Raw genomic sequence first — 19,997 nt, 5'->3', positions numbered from 1 at the left:
GTTTTCCAAATTTGCTATGAAAAAATAATGTTGAATATCTAATTAATAGTTTTTATATTGATTATATGTTGAAATAGTTCGCCTGTTTCTTTTTACTTTACTTTTTGAAAATATAGCTACTTGAAAGTTTAAAATTGCACGTTTCTCATATTTCTGCCAGACAGTACTGCTTTAGAACCTTTAACCCGGGGACGTGTGCTTTCTCCTTGGACATGTAGGTCATTGAGGACATTTGATTCCAATTGAAAGCAGTTTCATCGAAATTAAAAGTCTGCTCCAGTGTCTCATGCTCTTGGATTGAAAGATATTGTTAAGAATGGCCATACTATCCAAAGCAATCTGTAGATTTAATGTGATTCCCTATCTAGTTATCCATGACATTTTTCACAGAACTAGAACAAATAATTTCAAAATTTACATGAAACCATAAAAGACCCAGAATTACCAAAGAAATCCTGAGGAAAGAGAAAGCCATATATTTATATCTGAAGTCAAGGTGAATATGTCATGGAGGCAGTGTATGTGTCTGTATGTGTCTATATGTGTTTAGAGGGATGAGGGTGTGTCTGTCTGAAGAGTAGTTTAGTGGAAAAGGATCAGGCTTGGATTATTTTTCACCAGTTGCATGTGACCAGAGACAAATTCCTTTTATCTTTTTTAAAATATGTATTTATTTACTTATTTGGCTGGGCTGGGTCTTAAATGTTGCATGTGGGATCTTTGATCTTTGTTGCTGCACACCAGATCTTCAGTTGCAACATGCAAACCCTCAGTTGTAGTATGTGGGATCTAGTTCCCAGACTAGGGATTAAACCCTGGGCTCCCCACATTGGGAGCGCAGAGTTTTAGCCACTGGACCACCAGGGAAGTCCCCACCTTTTCCTTCATTTCTACTTACTCACTTGTTAAGAGCTATAATACTTATTTTGACCGTGCAGACAATTATTAAAAACACTCTGCTATGATAAACTACATTAACGTTAAATTCAAATTATTATGTGAGTAATGTATGAAAATGATCTGAAAATGTTCAATAAGTAGAGTCTATGCAGATTTACAGTTCAGTTAAATTTGGAGGGAATGATGCTGAAGCTGAAACTCCAGTACTTTGGCCACCTCATGCGAAGAGTTGACTCACTGGAAAAGACTCTTATGCGGGGAGGGATTGGGGGCAGGAGGAGAAGGGGACGACTGAGGATGAGATGGCTGGATGGCATCACCGACTCGATGGATGTGAGTTTGAGTGAACTCCGGGAATTGGTGATGGACAGGGAGGCCTGGCGTGCTGCAGTTCATGAGGTCCCAAAGAGTCGGACACGACTGAGCAACTGAACTGAACTGAACTGAATTTATGAAAATGATCTGAAAACGTTCAATAGGTAGAGTCTATGCAGATTTACATTTCGGTTAAATTTGGTGGGGTTTAAAACTCTGCTGTATGCATTTAGAAACGTAGGCTGTAAGTATGCTTATGGTCTGGACTATTTGCCAGATTGGGGCCGAGAGTTCTGGCCTTGTGCTGCCCTCCTGTGCTGTTTCAACAGCTCAGCAGGTCAGTTACATTCCTGCTTCATGAATGCTCTGCGGGGGAATTCTTATTACTTACCCTCTTCTGTCCTCATGTGGCGACAGAGGGCCTAACTATTCTGGATGTTTCTGTTTCTTTGGTGAAGGAAGCCAGATGGAAAACCACTCTGCAACATTTAGGTCAGAAAATCAAATCCCAAGTTAAGGAAAAAGGCAACAAATTGCAAATTGCATTAGATACTAGAGATGTAATTGGTTCACTGACACAGGAAGATCTTAAGCAGATTATTGAGGTTCGGAGAAAAACACCATTATGACAACGTCAGAAAAGGCTTTTTGTCAAGAATAGAAACACAACTCAATGTCCTTTTATTATGCTAAGAATTTACAATAAAGCGATGATTTTCTAAGCAGAACATTAGCCGGGTGAAATATGAGATTCACAAGCACAGCTCATTCAGTGCTAATTCTTTTAGCACAGCCTCCAAAAGCAATTCCTTTCCAAGAAGTTTAAGGTAATTTATCAACATGACAATTCTCTGGAAAGTTAAGAAAACACACTGAAGGAATGATAGGATGTGAAACCATACAGTGAAACAAGCAAAGGTGGTCAGTGGGTGGCACCTTCTTTACATGCTTAGCCCCCTATCTGCCAGTGCCCAGGCCCCATCCCAGGCCTGCTGCCACACTGGCCTCCTGCTATTAGAACCTAGCCACCCTCTATTTAGATGAGGTATGTGTGTGCATATTTTGTTCATGTGGGTATACAGCATGCAGGGACATTACATGACTTACCTTTTAGTCTACTCCTGCCAGGCTTTCATATCCTCCACTTGGCCAGAGCTGTTCTTATCAAGATCACCAATGTCCTTCATGACCAAATCCAATGGTCAGTTTTCAGTCCTCATCTTACTTGACTTACCAGCAACATTTGAACCATTCGATCTCTCTCGTCCTTGAAACACTTTGTTGTACTTGGCTTCTGCGTCACCTCTCTCTCGGCTCTCCTGCACTCCATCAGTGGCTCCTTTATATTCTCTTCTGTTTAGAGACTTCCCATCGTTTTTATTTCTAAAAGTTGTAATGCTCAGGCCTCTTCTCTATCTAAACTCGCTCCCTTCATGATGTTATCTAGTCCCAAGGCTTTAATATCATCTAAATGCTGAAAATTGACAAATTTGTGTCTCCAACACAAACCTCTCTCGCCTGACTTCCAGACTCGTATATACAACTGCTTACTCAATGTCTCTACTTGGATGTCCATGTCTGTCTCACACTTAGCACACTCGAAGCAAAATTTGTTCCTCCCTCATTTGTCAACCCCATTTCAGTATATGGCCAAACCTTCTTCAGTTGCTTAGGCCAAAAAGCCTAGGGGTCATTATGGACTTTTCTTTCCCATACACTCTACATTTTCATTTGGCAAAGTTTGCTGGCTATATCGTTAAAAACGTGTCTGTCCATTGACAGATGAATGGATATAGAAGTTGTAATACATACACACAGTGGAATATTACTCAGCTATAAAAAGGAACACATTTGAATCAGTTCCAAAGAGGTAGATGAACCTAGAACCTATTATACAGAGGGAAGTAAGTCAGAAAGAGAAACACAAATATTATATATTAACGCATATATATAGAATCTAAAAAGACGGTACTGACCATCCTATTTGCAGGGCAGCAAAGGAGACGACATAAAGGACAGACTTTTGGACACAGTGGTGGAGGGAGGGGGGGAGTGATTTGAGAGAGTAGCATGGAAACATACGCATCACCATATGTTAAATAGATAGCCAGCAGGAATTTGCTGTATGATGAAGGAAACCCAAAGCCAATGCTCTGTCACAAACTAGAGGGGTGAGATTGGAAGGGAGGAGGGTAGGTGGCTGAAAGCGGGTGGGGGTGGGGTGAGGATATATGTATACCTATGGCAGATTCACATTGATAAATGGCAGAAACAATATTTTACAATGTTGTAAAATAATTATCCTCCAACTAAAAATAAGATAAAAAATTTTAAACCCACATATCATAACTCTAGCCTTTTTTCCACATACATTGCTACCACCCTCGTCTGAACCAGCGTGACCTCTTTGGATTACTGCAGTGGTCTCCCTACTTCTCTCAGGCTTCTTTGAAGAACTTCCCACACAGCAAAGTGATCAAAATTAGCCAAAGTCAAATCAAAACTCCCCGCTTAAAGATGGCTTACCTCAATTGGAATAATATTGAAAGTCTTTATCATATCTTATAAAGTATACATGATCCAGGCCCCTAGTTTGTTTCTGATCTCATCTCCTACCTCCCAGCCCCTACATACTCTAACTTGCAAGTCCCTTTATTGTTCTTTAGCATCCCAGGCACATTCCCCGGGGCTCTTGGATTTGCTATTTCCTCTGCCTGGAACACAGAAAATTATGTAGTCCATGCCCTCATTTCATTGAGGTCTCTGTTCAAATGTCATTTAATCAAAGGGTCCTTCCTAATATAGCACCTGTCTTCATCACTCTCTGCACCCTCAATGACACTAGTTGAGCATCTTTAATGGCATGACACCCTATGCTTACTTATTTGTGTATTGCCTGCCTTCCACACTTGAGTATTAACTCCATTCCATTAAGCAGGACCTTGGCTGTCTTTGTTTTCTGCTATGTCCCCAGAGGGTCTGGCATCTGGTAAGAGCTCATTAAAAATTTAATGAATGAAGGAATGAACAAATATTCATGTGAACAGTTATTCAGAGAGTGGTCAGGAACAGAAAATGAGCACTTTCCAGTATTTTTTTAGCTGTCTGTTTGTGTAAATTGAAGACTGAGGTGGTCATTGAGAGAGGTTTTCTCCTTCATATCTTCTCAATGAATGTAGTTGAAAATGGTGAGTTGGTGGTGAATATGTTTTTTGTTCCAAATTACATATTCTACTCACAGAAGTTGTCCATTTATGTTTCAATCATGGAACTTAAGGCCGTGAAACCAGAGTTTGCCATTTCCCCTTCTTATGAAACCAGCAATACTGCATTTTCTTACTATATTTTACTTAAAAATGAGAATTTTTTTCTCTAATTAAAAATGCCTCATGAATTTTTTTTCCTCTAAAGTCTGACCTAGCTCAGTTTTAAACCTTTTTGAGTCGTTTCTTTCAAAGATGCTATTTTTCTTTTCAGAAATTCGAATCTCATTTTCTCCAGAACCTTCTATTGATGAACAGTAGGTAAACTAAGCCAATGAAACTTCAGTGATATAATTTACAAACTCACTAAGTCATTGCATCATCTACAAGGGTCATCACAGTGGACTCTGGACTCAGCTTCCAGAGGGCAGGCACTCTGTTCCTAGCGCCTTGCCTGCACCTTTTTGTGGCTTTGGAACACTCAGTCTTCTTAATCTCCGGGCCTCATCTGCAAGAGAGGATAATGACATTTGTCTTGCCATGGTGGTCTTATGAGGGTCAAATGTGATGAAATCAAAGAAGCTGCTTTCAAATATGTAAAGTATTAATCAGGGATGTCTTGGGTTCTACTAATAGAAACCAGTAACAAACTAGCTTGGAGCAAAATGGAATTGTTTTACAGACACAGGCTGTCCCACGGAACTGAAATCCAAGTAATTGGACCTCCCGAGTTACAGGATCCAGAAACTGGAGAGTTTAGGGTGCTCAGTGTTATTTGTCTCTCTAAAACCCGGGGTCTCAGGACTTCCCTGGTGATCCAGTGGCTAAGACTCTGCACTGCTAATGCAAAGGGCCCCGGGATTCAACCCTTGGTCAGGGAGCTAGATCCCACATGCCACAACTAAAGAGCCTTCATGCCACAATGAAGACCCAGCACAGCCAAATAAGTAAATAAATGTGAAAATCTGTGCTCTCTCTTCTCCTCACTTTGAATGTCCCTTTCTTTCTTCTGACACTGCAGGCAATCTTTATCTCCATCTCCATCACATATGGGCCAAAGATAGCTTTCTTAAAACTGTGCTTTCATTTCTGAATCTGTATTACCTTATGCATCTCTAACTTATAGTTTACTAATTGAACTTTTTGAGACCTGATTTCGAATATCCAGGAGAGAAGATTTGGTCAGCCAAGTTCAAATCAGATAGCTACTGACTCTCCCCTCTCTGGTTATCTTCAAGAAGCAAAATGGGAGTAATGTCATATAACCCCTTAGCAGAAAAGGCTAAGGGAGCAAACTCTCTGAGAAGGTTGCGTGGGGCAGTGAAGAAAAGAGTGTTGCACAGGTCAACTGTGATGAAAAATATGGAGAACATTCCGCATATACTTTCCCATACTTTTGAAAATTTCTTGTGGGATCTGACCTGGTCATATGATTTCTTTTGGCATATTTGTAAATACAGACAGGTCTCAGAGAGTCCTGCCAACCATACCATACCTTTACATTAGGTGTCAGATTCATGTCTCCAGTATTATCTGTGTTACCCAATTTTGTGTGGGGCAGGGATCATAATGCCTGTTTTTAAAAGTTAATTATTATTATTTGGTTGAGTTGAATCCCCATGGCTGTGTGATGGTTTTCTCTAGTTGCAGCGAATGGGGGCTCCTCTCGAGTTGCAGAGCGTGGGCTGTAGGCATGTGGGCTTCAGTAGCTGCAGCACATAGGATCAGTACGTGTGGCACATGGTCTTAGTTGCCCCGAGGCCTGTGGGATCTTCTTGGACCAGGGATTGAACCCATGTCCCCTGCATTGGCAGGCAGATTCTTAATCACTGGACCACCAGGGAAGTCCCTCTGTTACCCTCTTAAGGAACATAACCTCTTATTATTTTTTCCCTCAAGGATATAGTTCATTTCAATATATATACTGACTGTAACAAATCAAATTCTCAATCTTCCCTATTCTTTATCTCCCAGACTTTCCCATTTGTATTAGTTGTTGTTGTTCAGTCGCTAAGTCATGTCCGACTCTTTGTGACCCATGCACCACAGCATACCAGGTTTCCCTGTCCTTTACTATCTCCTGGAGTTTGCTCAAACTCATGTCCATTGAGTCAGTGATACTATCCAACCATTCCATCCTCTGTTACCCCCCTTCTCTTTCTGCCCTCCTGTATTAGTTAAGACTGACTATAAAATGTTATAACAAATTGACCCAAACTAACATGGTTCAACAAAGTAGAAATTCATTGATGGCGGCTCTATCATCTTTAACGTGTGGCTTCCAAGGTTGCAGTAATATTCACCTTAACAGTCCATGGGAGGGGGGAGAGAGAAGCAGAAGGGGAGGGGTCATGTGATAGGTTTTATACACTAGGCTGGAAGACACATATCACTTTTTCCTACATTCTGCTGGAAAATACCTATCGTCAGACCACATCCAACTACAAAGGAGGGTGGGAAATTTAACGTAGCTGGGCAGCTGTATGCCTGGTTACAATTCTGATACTGAGGAAGAAGGAGAGAATGGAATTTGGTGGACAGCAAGCCGTCTCTGCTGCCTCCTCCCTTTGTGCTACTTCTCTTATTTAATGGCACCATTCTCTCAATTACCCTTGAAGTCATCCCCCATTTCTCCATCTTTCACCAGCCCTCGTATCTGTTCTGACTACCTAAGCAAACCCACATTCATTCCTTGTTTTCCATTCCTTCCTCTGCGCCACAGCTTAAGGCCCTTGTATCTCTTGCTTAGGGCTGCCCAGGTGGCACTAGTGGTAAAGAATCAACCTGCCAGTGCAGGAGATGCAAGAGATGTGGGTTCAGTCCCTAGGAAGATCCCCTGGAGGAGGGCATGGCAGCCCCACTTCAATATTCTTGCCTGGAGAATCCCAGGACAGAGGAGCCTCGTGGGCTACAGCCCATAGGGTCACAAACAGTCATACACGACTGAGGCGACTTGGCACACACACACCTCTTGCTTGAGCAACTGCAGTCAGCCTTCAAAGTCACCTCCCTATGTCAGTGCCTCCATGCTCATCACAACCACCCTATACTCTGCTGTCAGATGCCATTTCTGAACCCAAACATCTGACTGTCCAAGACAGCTTGGGGCCCTTTAATTTTTTAATTAATTAAAAAAACATGTATTGATGTGGCCCAAGAGAACTTTCAGTTGTAGTATACAAACTGTTAGTTGTGGCATTTGGGGTCTAGTTCCCGGACCAGGGATCGAACCGGGGCCCCCTGCATTGGGAGTGCATAGTCCCAAATTTTTTAAATTAATTTTTATTAGAGGTACTTCCTTGGTGGTCCTTGGGCTAAGACTCCATGCTCCCAGTGCAGAGGGCCCAGGTTCAATCTCTGGTCAGAGAACTAGATCCTGAGGCTGCAACTAAAGATCAAAGATTCCCTAGTATCACAACTGAGACCCTGCACAGCCAAATAAATAAATAACTTAAAAATTTTATTGGTGTATAGTTGCTTTACAATGTTGTCTTCAACTGTACAGCAAACGGAATCAGCTACACGTATACACATATCCCATCTTTTTTGGATTTCTTTGCCATTTAGGTCACCACAGAGCACTGAGTAGGGCTCCCTAAGCTATAGGTAGGTTCTTATTAGTTATCTATTTTATATATGGTATCAATAGTGTATATATGTCAATCCCAATCTCCTAATTCATCCCACCCCCCACCCCCTTGTTAGTTTGTTCTGTACATCTGTCTCTATTTCCAGACTCCACATCTATCCAGCTTGGGTCCCTTAACTGTTACCTCCACTCCTGGTCAAGGTGGTGATCACTGCATACAAAGTATCTGCAGCTATGCCTTTGTAACTCAGTAGCTCACACCAGACAGCCTCCTGTTCTCTGTTCCAAGCCCTTTCTCTGGTCTCGTGGCTCACGCTTCTACCCTTTTGCCTTACATCTGTGCTCTGTGCAAAACTCAGTTCCCTTTCGATTAAGACCATAATGGGACTATCCACCCAGCTTTCATTTGGCTCTGTCCCTAGACTCTGTTTCTCAGGGCACACGCTTGCTCTTGATCAGGAAACATGTTTGAACAGTGATCATGTTATTCTCTTCACCAAAAGCTCCTTTGCTTACTGAATAAAGCAGACTTTTTCACTAGCATGTTACCCCCATGCCTGCCACTGTCTGATCCCAGTCCCCAATTACCACCCCTGCCAATACATCTTTATAATTCTCATGCTCTCTCTGGAGTCCTCAGAGCATCTCTCCAAGGGCACTTTCTCATTCTTCAAGATCTGACTCATATCACCTCCTTGACAACTTCCTCTTTCTCTCTCCTTTGTACTCCATCTTTGAACAAAGTTCTTCCATATTTTGCTTTCTATCTATGGAGTTTCTGTGCAGAGGGTGGTCTCCTTATCTAAGATGAAAGTGTTAGTCGTGTCTGACTCTTTGCGGCCCCATGGACAGTAGCCCTCCAGGCTTCTCTGTCCTTGGGATTCTCCAAAGAAGAATACTGGAGTGGGTAGCCATTCCCTTCTCCAAGGGATCTTCCTGACCCAGAAATTGAACCCCGGTCCCCTGCATTGCAGGCAGATTCTTTACCATCTGAGCCACCAGGGAAGCCTTCTAGGATGAATACTCCCTAAAAGGCAAGAATTGTGACTTCCTCATCTTTCCATTCTCCACACTGCTGAGAATACCATCTTGGGGAATACCTTACCCATGGTGAGAGGACATCATTCTAGTGCTTAGAACCTCCTGCTGCTCCAGTGGCCTCCTGTGTCCTTCAGTCGTGGATTAAAATCCTGCATAGGCCTACCTCGCTTTGTTTGAGCAGGTGCTGCTGCTGTTACTCTCTCCTCTCTCCCCTTTGTTCCTTGAAGACAAAATCACACTTCAGAACTTTTGTGTTTGCTGTTCCTCTCCATCCTCCAGTTTTAAACATTTTTTTAAAAAGTCTTTTGAATTTGTTACAATATTGCTTCTGTGTTTTAGCGTTCTTATTTTTGTCAGGAGGCACGTAGGATCTTAGCTCTCCCACCACGGATGGAACCCCCACCCCCTGCATTGGAAGGAGGTCTTAACCGCTGGACCACCAGGGAAGTCCTCTGCTGTTCCCTTTATGGGGACACTACATGGCTGCTCTCTCTGGAGTCCTCAGAGCATCTCTCCAAGGGCACTCTCTCAATGAAGGCTTCCTGGACCACACTAGTCACACTGGGACCTCACAACGCTCTCTTTCCCCCTCCTCGGGTTATTCTCCATAGCATGTATCACTTCCTTCCGCGGTATGTATATTTCACCCATGTATTATTGTGTATTTTCGGTCTCCTCTCCCCTACTAGAGTGTAAGCGGTCATCCTAGTGTAAATCTTGTTTACCTCTGTATTCCCAGAGTCTCGGATATCAAGGCACTCAATAAATATTTGTAGAAAGAATAAGCAAATTAATAGAAGATGCTCAATAAGTATTTATTAAATTGAATAAAAAGGGTCAGAAACAGACTGTGAAATTTCCAAACTCTAAAAACATGTCGGTTTAGGAGCATACTGAAATTGATCGAGCGTCGCCTCACCGTAAACATCCTCGAGGAAGGATTAAAATCTTGTGCTCGAGGTGGGAGGGGCAATGGGGCCAGGAAGCGTGCGCCTTCGCAGAAGTTTTGGGGGCTGCTTGACTTCCCCCTGCGAGGAACTGCACCTGGGAGGCGAGATTGCTCAGCCGCTCCGCCGGGACATTCGGCTACCACACAGGTGTTTTCTTTTAAGTAAAATTGGTCTTCGTCTCTCTCCTAAGCTGTTAAAGGACACACACAAATCTTGGGTGGCTTATGGGCCACTTCTCAGCTCTAAGGAGAAAATTACCAAGAGGGAAACTGACAACAAAAACATCACCCAGGACGAGATTCTGGGTCTTGGGGGCAGCCGAGCCCCCTTTTTCAGAGCAGCGCGAGTGTAACTTTCTGTCTTCTCCCCAGGCTCCGCCTTTAGGCTGTTTATTGGAAATTCTCCCGGGCTCAGTCTTTTAAAGCCGCCGCCTACTTTCCACAGGAGGATGGCGCTCACAGCTCCGGGTTCTCTTCCCTCGGGGACTCTGTCGTATTTTTTTTCACGCTTCATCGCTACTACAGCAGACGCCTGCCCTCTCACTATTTGCCCCGCAGTTCTCCGGTGCCTTGACTGTAAACAAAACACTTTAGATCATAGCAAGGTCGGAGTAAGCACAGCCTTTCTGCTGGCAGCCAGACGTCTTAAGGTGGCGTCACTGTGACTCGTTTGGTTTTCAAGATTAACAAAGCGACAAAATGGTGGTCCTACATACTAGTTAAAGAAATATTCAGGGTGCGTAGGGGATGAAAATATCCATTTTTTACTTTTCTGGAAGATATTAATTCCACGAATAAAATCAAACATCTGTGGCAAGGTGTAATACTCTAGACTGTCTCCATTTACATAGATGTGGTAGTTGTGTACTTATGCATCTGAATTTATGTTCATATAGAATACAGAATTTTGGTGTAGTCCAACAACTGTGTAAAGATTTCAACAACAATAATCTATAATTTCAGGAGTAGGGTATTGAGACCTACCCTAATTTTTCTGTCCCTCTTCTCCATCTTCTCCAATTCAGTAAATTAAGTGGGGGCATTCGACCTAAAAAATAAAGAAGATGAGACCTTTTACTTAGATGCCAGATGAAATATTTTCTCTCCATCAGGTAGGAAGTCTGGCCTTTGAAAGCACTGTCTCTCTCACTGCTCTCTGGGTCTCACCCTGCCCCTTTGGAATCTGCATTTTAGTCATATTAAGTGCAAGGTCATACCAAAGGCCAGTGACAGTCCTATTTAAATATCAGGGACCACAGGCCACATCAAGGAAACAGCTGCAAGCAGCCCAGAGCATGAGAAGGAGCCATTTTGAATCATTTATAGGAGAGGAGGACCTGCAGACTATAGATAGGAGAATCACTCTGGGTAATAACCCAGAGAAACCTCTCTTGAGTCTCAGTTTCCTCAATGGTTAAAAGAGAAGGTTGAACCACAGGGTTTCCAAGGTTCCTCCTAACTCCTACATTCTGGAATGTCTGAAGCAAGGAAGGCACACAAAGTGGGCAAATACTATGTGGGTTAAGAAAACAAGTTAAATGTCAAACTCACCTGTAGCATAGATGCCTAAGAAAACTGTTGTGCACAATTGCTGTTGGGCACTGTTAGAACCGGAGATTACTTTCCAATAAAATGTGTAACTTTGATCCAGAACAAAAGGAGGATAGGGAGGGCAGTTAAAGACCCTTTGTTTCAGATATAACAGCCTGTCCATCCTGTTTTAACTTCCATCACCTTGCTCAGGAGCACAGTTAGGTAAATGTCAAGTTGCAAAGGGGAGCAGAGAAATGCCGAAATACTGGGTTGACCAAAAAGCTCGTTTGGGCTTTTCCGTAGGATCTCCTGGAAAACTCCGAACGAACTTTCTGACCAACCGAACAATCTCAGACGTGAGGACACGGTTGTGGTTGCTTTAGAAATCACTTCGCAATCCGGACTTTCCGATTCCTTTCACTCTTAGAAGATCCGCCGCCCTTTAAAAGCGTCAGTCACTTGCATCTGAATGGTGTTCTGGGTGGGTTCCAAGAAGTTGAGTCTGGTGGGAGAGAAGGGTGGAGGAAGGAAGAAGCTGTTGTGTTTGGCGGCTGGACTCAGGTAGAGGAAACTGCTACAACCCGGCAAAGAATTGAAAAATACAAAGAGGAGACGAGTTCCCACACGCAGCCCACGTCAGTGAACTGTACTTGGGAGGCAAGAACCTGGGCCAGGGATCTAACCTCGCTTTTTTTTTTTTTTTTAACTAAATGTGTCTGAGACAGCTACAAAGTTTATTAGGGACTTGGGAGATCAGTTGACTTTTTGATCTTGCAATCCTTTCTTATTTTTTATTGAGAGAAACCTTGGGTTCAGAATACATAATAAAGACTGCATCTATTCCAGGGTAATTTACAGAAAGACGTCCTCCTAGGCTTCTCACCTAAGCCCCTAACCTCCCCTAGAAATAGCAGACTTCTAGGTTAAGGCTGAACTAACCACTGCTCACCCCCAGCTTAAGGCACCCAGGCCGAGGGGCTCCCCGCCTCCCCCGCCAAGTGAGCGATTGGGGCCCCCCGGGGGAGAGCCCAGCTAGGGGGCCGAGCTCCCACCCTGCGTCCCCCCATCCCCCGCTCGGCGAGTGCAGCGAAAACAAGATCGCCAGCCAAGGGTACCACCACCGGCGGCCGAGCACCTTGGAACTCTCCCCCGCTTTCCCGGGCGAGGAGCCGGGGAGGTCGGGGCTCCGGAGCAGTGGCGCGCGGGTCCGCGCAGCGCCCGGGATCAGAACACCCGCCGGCCGGCCCCGCTGCCCAGGCCCCTCCCCGGCTCCCCGGCCGTTTGGCGAGCTCGTTTGTCTTATTTGTAATTTCTCCTAGGCCAGCCGGAGCAGGTCTGCTGGCAAGCCGTGCGCCTCCCGCAGTCACGCGACCAGCCCCGGGTCCCGGCCGCGCGCTCGGCGGCGGCGGCGGCGCGCTCGGGAGGCGGGGAGGCGCGGCGGGGCCACCTTAAGGCCGAGCTCGCCAGCCTCGGCGGGGCGGCTCCCGGCGCCGCGACCAATGATCTCCTCCTCTGTTTAAATAGACTCGCGGTGTCAATCATCTTCTCCTTCGTCAGCCTCCCTTCCACCGCCATATTGGGCAACTCCAAAAAGGGGGCTCGTCTTTTCGGGGGTGTTTTTTTTCCTTCCTCCCCGCTTTCCTCTGGGCTCACTCTCTCGCCGCTCCGCGACTCCGCGACGCCCGCAAGGTTTGGAGACGGCGCTCGGGCGGCGGGACCCGCGGGCTCGCGGCGGCCCGGACTCGGAGCGGCTCTGCCCCCTCCTGTCTCGGCGGCGCTCGGCTCCCCTCCCCTCCGCTCCCCGCCCTCCCGCTTGATCGGCCGGGATCGGGGCTGCCTGGCCCCGGGGGGCTGCCCCTCGCCCCCTCCCCCAGCCCCGTGCGCGCCTAGACGCTCGGGCGCTGACTCGGCTCGCGTTTGTTTCTCTTGGCTCCAGGGGCCGGCGCAGGGCTTATAAAGAGGGGCTCGGGCTGGGTCGGGGCGTTTTGTTTTGTTCGGTTTTGTTTGGCGAGAGAGAGAGAGCGCGCGCAAGAGCCTCAGTCGCCGAGACCCCCCACCCCCACCCCACCCCCTGGGAGGAAGATGTCAAACGTGCGAGTGTCTAACGGGAGCCCGAGCCTGGAGCGGATGGACGCCAGACAGGCGGAGTACCCCAAGCCCTCGGCTTGCAGAAACCTCTTTGGCCCGGTCAATCACGAAGAGTTAACCCGGGACTTGGAGAAGCATTGCAGAGACATGGAAGAGGCCAGCCAGCGCAAGTGGAATTTTGATTTTCAGAATCACAAGCCCCTGGAGGGCAAGTACGAGTGGCAGGAGGTAGAAAAGGGCAACCTGCCCGAGTTCTACTACAGACCCCCGCGGCCACCCAAAGGCGCCTGCAAGGTGCCGGCGCAGGAAGGCCAGGATGCCAGCGGGGCCCGCCCGGCGGTGCCTTTACTTGGGTCTCAGGCAAACCCAGAGGACACGCATTTGGTCGATCAGAAGACTGATGCCCCGGACAGCCAGACCGGGTTAGCGGAGCAGTGCCCCGGGATAAGGAAGCGACCTGCCGCAGATGGTAATGACCCTTTCCGATGCCTAAAATGTCTGTCTCTGTCTGCCGCGCTCCTTTCCCTGCTTGAGGGTCTTTAACCGCAGCTTTCTTTTCAGCGCGTTCTGACTTAGCTTTTGGGGCGGAGGTGGGGGGAGCGCACTTTCCTACTTTGAGGTACATGAGTACATGCTATTTATTTAGTTGCCTGCTTGTCTGTTTATGACTTTTAAGTCAGAAGCTTGAGATTGTGTTATCTGATCATTTCTCTAACTGAAAACATCGCGGCTCCTCCCAGCTAGACAGCGGTAGGTATGTGACAATGTTGGAATGTTTATCAACTGCCTCCTTCTTCGCTTTGGAGAGAGAGCTTTGAAGCGTAGAAAATACACTTTCTGTTATGTGAAAACAACTTCATTTTGTGCCCTTAAAGGCCACTGGGAATGACGGACCCAAGATTGTGGGTGGAGGTAGTGGGTTTTTTGTCCCTTGACTCTTGGGCTCACTTCTGTCGGCCATTGTTTTTTTCTAATAAAGATTGTTTGTGTGTGTTCTTTTTAAAAATTCCCTCTTGCCCTTAGATTCCTCTCCTCAAAACAAAAGAGCCAACAGAACAGAAGAAAATGTTTCAGACGGTTCCCCCAACGCCGGTTCAGTGGAGCAGACGCCCAAGAAGCCTGGCCTCAGAAGGCGTCAGACGTAAACCACTCGGTGGGTTGATGACTTGGAGCAAATAAGTGACACCCCAGTTGGGTTGCAGGAACTGGTGGGCTTTCAAGCCCCAAGATAACCCGATCTCAGTGGGGGCTGGCAGATGAAAACTTGGGGGCTTTTGTTTTATGCTTTGGGAGGACAAAAAGGTAGGAATGGGGAAGACTGGGAATCAGTGGGGAGGTACTATAGTTCTTCCCAGTTTTCACCTCCTGAGATTATTTTCCTTTGAAGCACCAACTGATCAGAGCAAGTGTCCCAGGCAAGTTCTTGTAACCAAGGCTCCGTGAGTAGGAAGGTCAGTTCCCTGAAGGTGCCATCAAAACATGTCCAGAACAATAGGTTCTTTTTCCATCTGACCAAGAGCAGGGGTCTGCCTCCATCCCACTTCATGAGAATTCATCTCCCAGAGGACCATGTTGACTCAGTAACAGATTTTGAGCTCTACATGGGCAAAAATGGCAAATAAATGATTTAATTAAAACTTCGAGGGAAAAGTGAGGCACTTTTCCTCACTGAAAAAGTGGTTCATATCTGGATAATCAAATATTTATAAATGTGACAGAAATATATGACTTGCTTTTGTCTTTATCATTTTCATATGCTCTCACACTCTCTGGCTTCTGATAAGTTTGGAGGATGGAGAAGGAACCTGTGTGTTTAAAAAAATAAAACTGAAATGGAAGGCTCAAAAATACTAAGGTTCCTGCGGAATTTCTGATAACACTGAAGTTGCAAAGCAGAAGTGACTCTGCCAGAGTAAGCAATCCAGGAACACGTCAGCATGCGTATGCTAATCATGCTATAACAGGAGAAGCTGGGTGCTTGTAGAGGAAATGGAGAGTGGTTATCGGGGTTGGCAGGGGTAGGTGTACCCCCAACATTAGAAGTGGAGATTTTTGCCATTTACTAAAATATGATCAATATGAAAAGCTAATTTGAATAATCAGCCCCCAGCTTTACATGGATTGGTCTTAAGGATCAAACTACACATATTCATAGTTTGTAAACTTAGAATAACTATGTCCTTCTTTCTCTCTCCACTCTCACTAGCCTAGCATATAAAGAGATCCTAAGAAATGTTTACACTAACTTTTAAAATCCTCATTTGTAAAAATTTTAAAGAAGGATGAAGGTGAGGTTCAAGTTTGTTGTGTTTTTAAATCAGTGTCATATATAGGACTTGGCTACATATATGTGATATTTTTCAGAGCTTATATAAAACAGTGCTATGAAACCTCTACATCACAGCTTATATATATGAAGTAGGTAAATTGGATGAAAATGATTTCTGAAGTAACCCTAACACCTGCGGCTCTTGGTTTGTGACTTGTGGCGTAAGTCGTCAGATGAGCAAATCAGACCTGTTGAATTTTGATCTGGCTCCATTCTCACCTACCGAGAAGCACTTGTTAGTAAATATTGCCAGTTCAGAGAATACAGGAAATCGTAGTAAGGACCTATTCATAAGCATTCATGTGTATATTTCTACATATGACTAAGACTAGAAGATTTTGAGAAAAAAAAAAAAAGTGAATAGAATTTTCTTTGGAGAGCCTTTATAAATATCATTGCCAATTATTTTTCAGACAGAAAATTCTGCTACTCTTAAGTGTTATTGGTTTCTGAATTTTCCCATGTCTGTTCTTTCTCAGTATCTTTGACCCCAATTCTCTAGACCAGGGTTCCTCAACCTCTGCACTGCTGACATTTGGGGCCGAATAATTCTTTGTTGAGGGAGGCTGTCCCGGGCATTGTAGAATGTTCTGGCAGCATCCCTGATCTCTTGAAGCACATGCCAGTAGAAACCTCTCCAGTCATACCCAGTGTGACAACCAAAAATGTCTCCAGCCATTGCCAAATGTCCCCCTGGGGGTGGGAGGGTGGCGAGGACAGGCAGCAAAATTACCCTCTGTTGAATACCGCTGTTCTAGACAAAAGCCTATAGCACAGGGGAGAGTGAAAAGCCAGTGAGAGAAATGTTGGATGGAGATGACTCTAGTCACCAGCTTTTAGTATGTTCGTTCTTTCCCGTTGCTCAGGTATTTCCCAGCTAAAACTAACAAAATAATTCCGGTAATATATTGGCAATGTTTTTTTAGTGCCTTTTCTTCTAATTCTTTCTCCTTGTTTCTTTTGCAGAACTAAGAGTATGTTTCCTTGTTTATCAGATACATCACTGCTTGATGAAGCAAGGAAGATATAAATTAAAAATTTGGAATACATATCGCTGACTCCAAGAACGGACATCCTTTACAAGCACTGAACAGCAACAGACTTAACACTAAAGTTTTAGGCACTCTTAAATCATCTGCCTCTAAAAGCGTTGGATGTAGCATTGTGCAATTAGGTTTTTCCTTATTTGCTTCATTGTACTACCTGTGTATATAGTTTTTACTTTTTATGTAGCACATAAACTTTGGGGAAGGGAGGGCTGGGGGGTACTGAGGAATTGGCGTGGGGTGGGTATTAAGAGCTTGCTTCGATTTAGAGCAAGGACAAAAATATTTGACTTGCATGAAGAGAAGCAGTTTGGGGGAAGGGTTTGAATTATTTTCTTTAAAGATGTAATGTCCCTTTCAATGAAAACGGATACTTCATTTAAAAAATCACCCAAATTTGAACACTGGCTGCAGATAATTGCTATTTATTTTTACATGAAGTTTTTTTTCTCATTTGGGAGCTCTGATGATTCCGTTATATGGTAGCAAATGGCTTTTTTTTTTTTTTAAACAACAACAACAACAAAAAGCTCAGTGCTCCCCACTAGTCTCCCTTACAATTGGAATTTACCCAGTATTCATCAGTCTGGTAATCACTCCAGGTACCTCTGGGCACTCTGGCATGTATGTGGGGAGTGTTCTGAATGCACAGAATTGACCATTTAATTTTTATCAGAATTTTGAGGACATTTCTTAATTTTCTTTTCACTTCAGGGTGTGTGTAGACACAGACAAAATAATTCTAAATCCTTGGATATTTTTAAAGATCTGTAAGTAACTTGACATAAAAAATAATGAAATAATTTTTAATTTACAGCTTCTCATTCTGTTTCTTAATTTGTCCAAAGGATAGTGGTATTTTTAAAGGAAAGTGCATATAGAGAAAAGCACCCGTGGGTTGGAGAAATGGATACTACATCTTTAAACAGTATTTTTACATTGCCTGTGTATGTGTATGAAACAAAACCATTTGAAGTGTACCTGTGTACATAACTCTGTAAAGACACTGAAAATTATACTAACTTATTTATGTTAAAAAGAGATTTTTTTTTTAAATCTAGACAATATACAAGCCAAAGTGGCATGTTTTGTGCATTTGTAAATGCTGTATCGGGTAGAGTAGGTTTTTCCCCTTCTGTTCTTCTGTTAAATAATATGGCTATGCTTAAAAGGTTGCATACTGAGCCAAGTATAATTTTTTGTAATGTGTGGAAAAGATGCCAATTATTGTTACACATCAAGTAATCAATAAAGAAAACTTCCAGAGCTATTCGTTGAGTTGAACTGTATGTAAATATACCTTACTAAGCTTGAGGTGTTCGACTTAGCATTCTAGTCATTTCCACAAATGTAATACGAAGTGGCAAATACCTAGATAACTCAGGCCTACCACTCAGATGATGTTTATGTAGGACCGAATGTAGTAGTCACGCTTTTCCACTTAGTTCTATATGGGTGGACAAAACTTTAGAAGTGGAAAGTGGGAAAGTCACATTTTCATATTAATAAGATGGTAATATTTATATCTTCTAGAATATGAATGTGTCAAAACCAAAAATTCTTACATAAGTGTAGACTGATCACACACTTGCAGGATTGAAAATGAAACTAACATGGTGACTTCTCTAAATTCTGTATTTACACACACAGAATGTTGTAAGAAGCTACAGCAGTTGTTCAGACGCTCTTAAGCTACACCTCTCTTCCAAAATATTCAGGTATATAGGTCCTTTAGAAGGGGGTGTGCATTCCACACTAATTTAGATAGAACAGGTATCCTTCAAATTGAACTGGCCATCACACACCAATTCCTCAACTTCTACATTTCCTGGTTACACTCTACACAACCTAAAACTGGTTAATCTGAATACCCAATCTGAGGGTTTGGAGGTTCCATATCCACATAGCAAAGTTATTTTTTATTTAAATAAAGTTAAACAGCATCTTAAAGTAAAATTTACTAAGATGATCCCTCTAATTTAAAATTCTCTTAGAAAATGTGGCTAAGGTGTAAAAGTAAATTATTTTTTCTAGGAATCTGCAAATGGTTAAATCGCAAAAATCTGGATTTGGATTGAATAGTTTCTCTTGAATAGTTGCATTTAATTTATTGCACCTCAAAGGGGGCAATAAATTAAGATAATTTCGGCTTATTTTGACCCGAAATTGCTTATCCAAAAAAAAAAAAAAAAAGATTGTCTGTCTGCGACTGCCGGGAAGGGAAAAATAGGTCCTTTGGTGGCTGGGCCACATCTTCCAAGTTGTGGTATTATTTTAATTAAAGACTAAAGGTGTTTTTGTGATTCTATTCAAAACACGAAGGCAGGGTGTTTTTCAGGAAGAGACTGAGAAAGCAAGAAAAACAATTCAAAATGGGGAGGAAGGAGTGGAGAGTCAGGAAATAATGAAATAGTCTCTCTGAGCCAAAAAGAGTACTTTAAAACGTGTTTCTAACAAATGAGGGGCAAAAATCCTCTTCTAAAAGCTGCTTCTGCCCCTCACCCCCGTTTCTTTCCCCAAGAGGCATCGTTAATCCGAATTTTTAGAGATTGCGTTTTAGGAGTCCAGGGCCAGAAAGAAGTGGATGCTCGCCGCGCCAGGCACGTTCACAGGAACTCAGCCCCTAAAGTCATCGTGTCGGTCCTTCGCCCGTTCTGCGTCAAGTCTCTGAACGTGTCCCTGAGATTCTGACCGTCCTCTCCCCGACCCCGGACTGCCTGGCCCGCCGCGGGCGTCGCTCCGAGGGGATGCGGCCGTCGGCCCAGGCACCCCCGACCCCGCTACTCGGGCCACCGCGCCGTAGTCTCTCCGCCCTGAGCCGCAGCCCTACGATCGCCCGCCGCGGCAGTTGCGGGGTCGGGCTGACCGGAGCCTCGGCAAGAAAAGACTATTAAGTCTAGCTCCTCATCTACCGGCGGCTCCCGCACCTCCCGGATCGCTGCGCGCAGTTCCCGCGCCCCGGGCACCCGCAGGCCGTGAAGGGCGGCTACGCCTCGGCCCGCGC

At 44.3% G+C, this 19,997-nt stretch overlaps 1 protein-coding gene across 1 annotated transcript; it reads left to right on the top strand.

The window, feature by feature from the left end:
* The first annotated feature begins 12,689 nt into the window (after window positions 1-12,689).
* On the top strand, window positions 12,690-18,263 carry CDKN1B (cyclin dependent kinase inhibitor 1B). Its single transcript, XM_069581291.1, has 3 exons — window positions 12,690-14,087; window positions 14,642-14,771; window positions 16,914-18,263. Exons 1-2 carry the CDS (start codon window positions 13,613-13,615, stop codon window positions 14,761-14,763), a joined length of 597 nt encoding a protein of 198 aa, XP_069437392.1. The 5' UTR covers window positions 12,690-13,612; the 3' UTR covers window positions 14,764-14,771; window positions 16,914-18,263.
* Window positions 18,264-19,997: the final 1,734 nt, after the last annotated feature.

This window comes from Ovis canadensis, chromosome 3 (genome assembly GCF_042477335.2).
Source record: "Ovis canadensis isolate MfBH-ARS-UI-01 breed Bighorn chromosome 3, ARS-UI_OviCan_v2, whole genome shotgun sequence".
Classification (NCBI taxonomy): Eukaryota; Metazoa; Chordata; class Mammalia; order Artiodactyla; family Bovidae; genus Ovis; species Ovis canadensis.
Note: the sequence above shows the minus strand (reverse complement) of the source record. Positions and strands in the feature narration are given on the sequence as shown.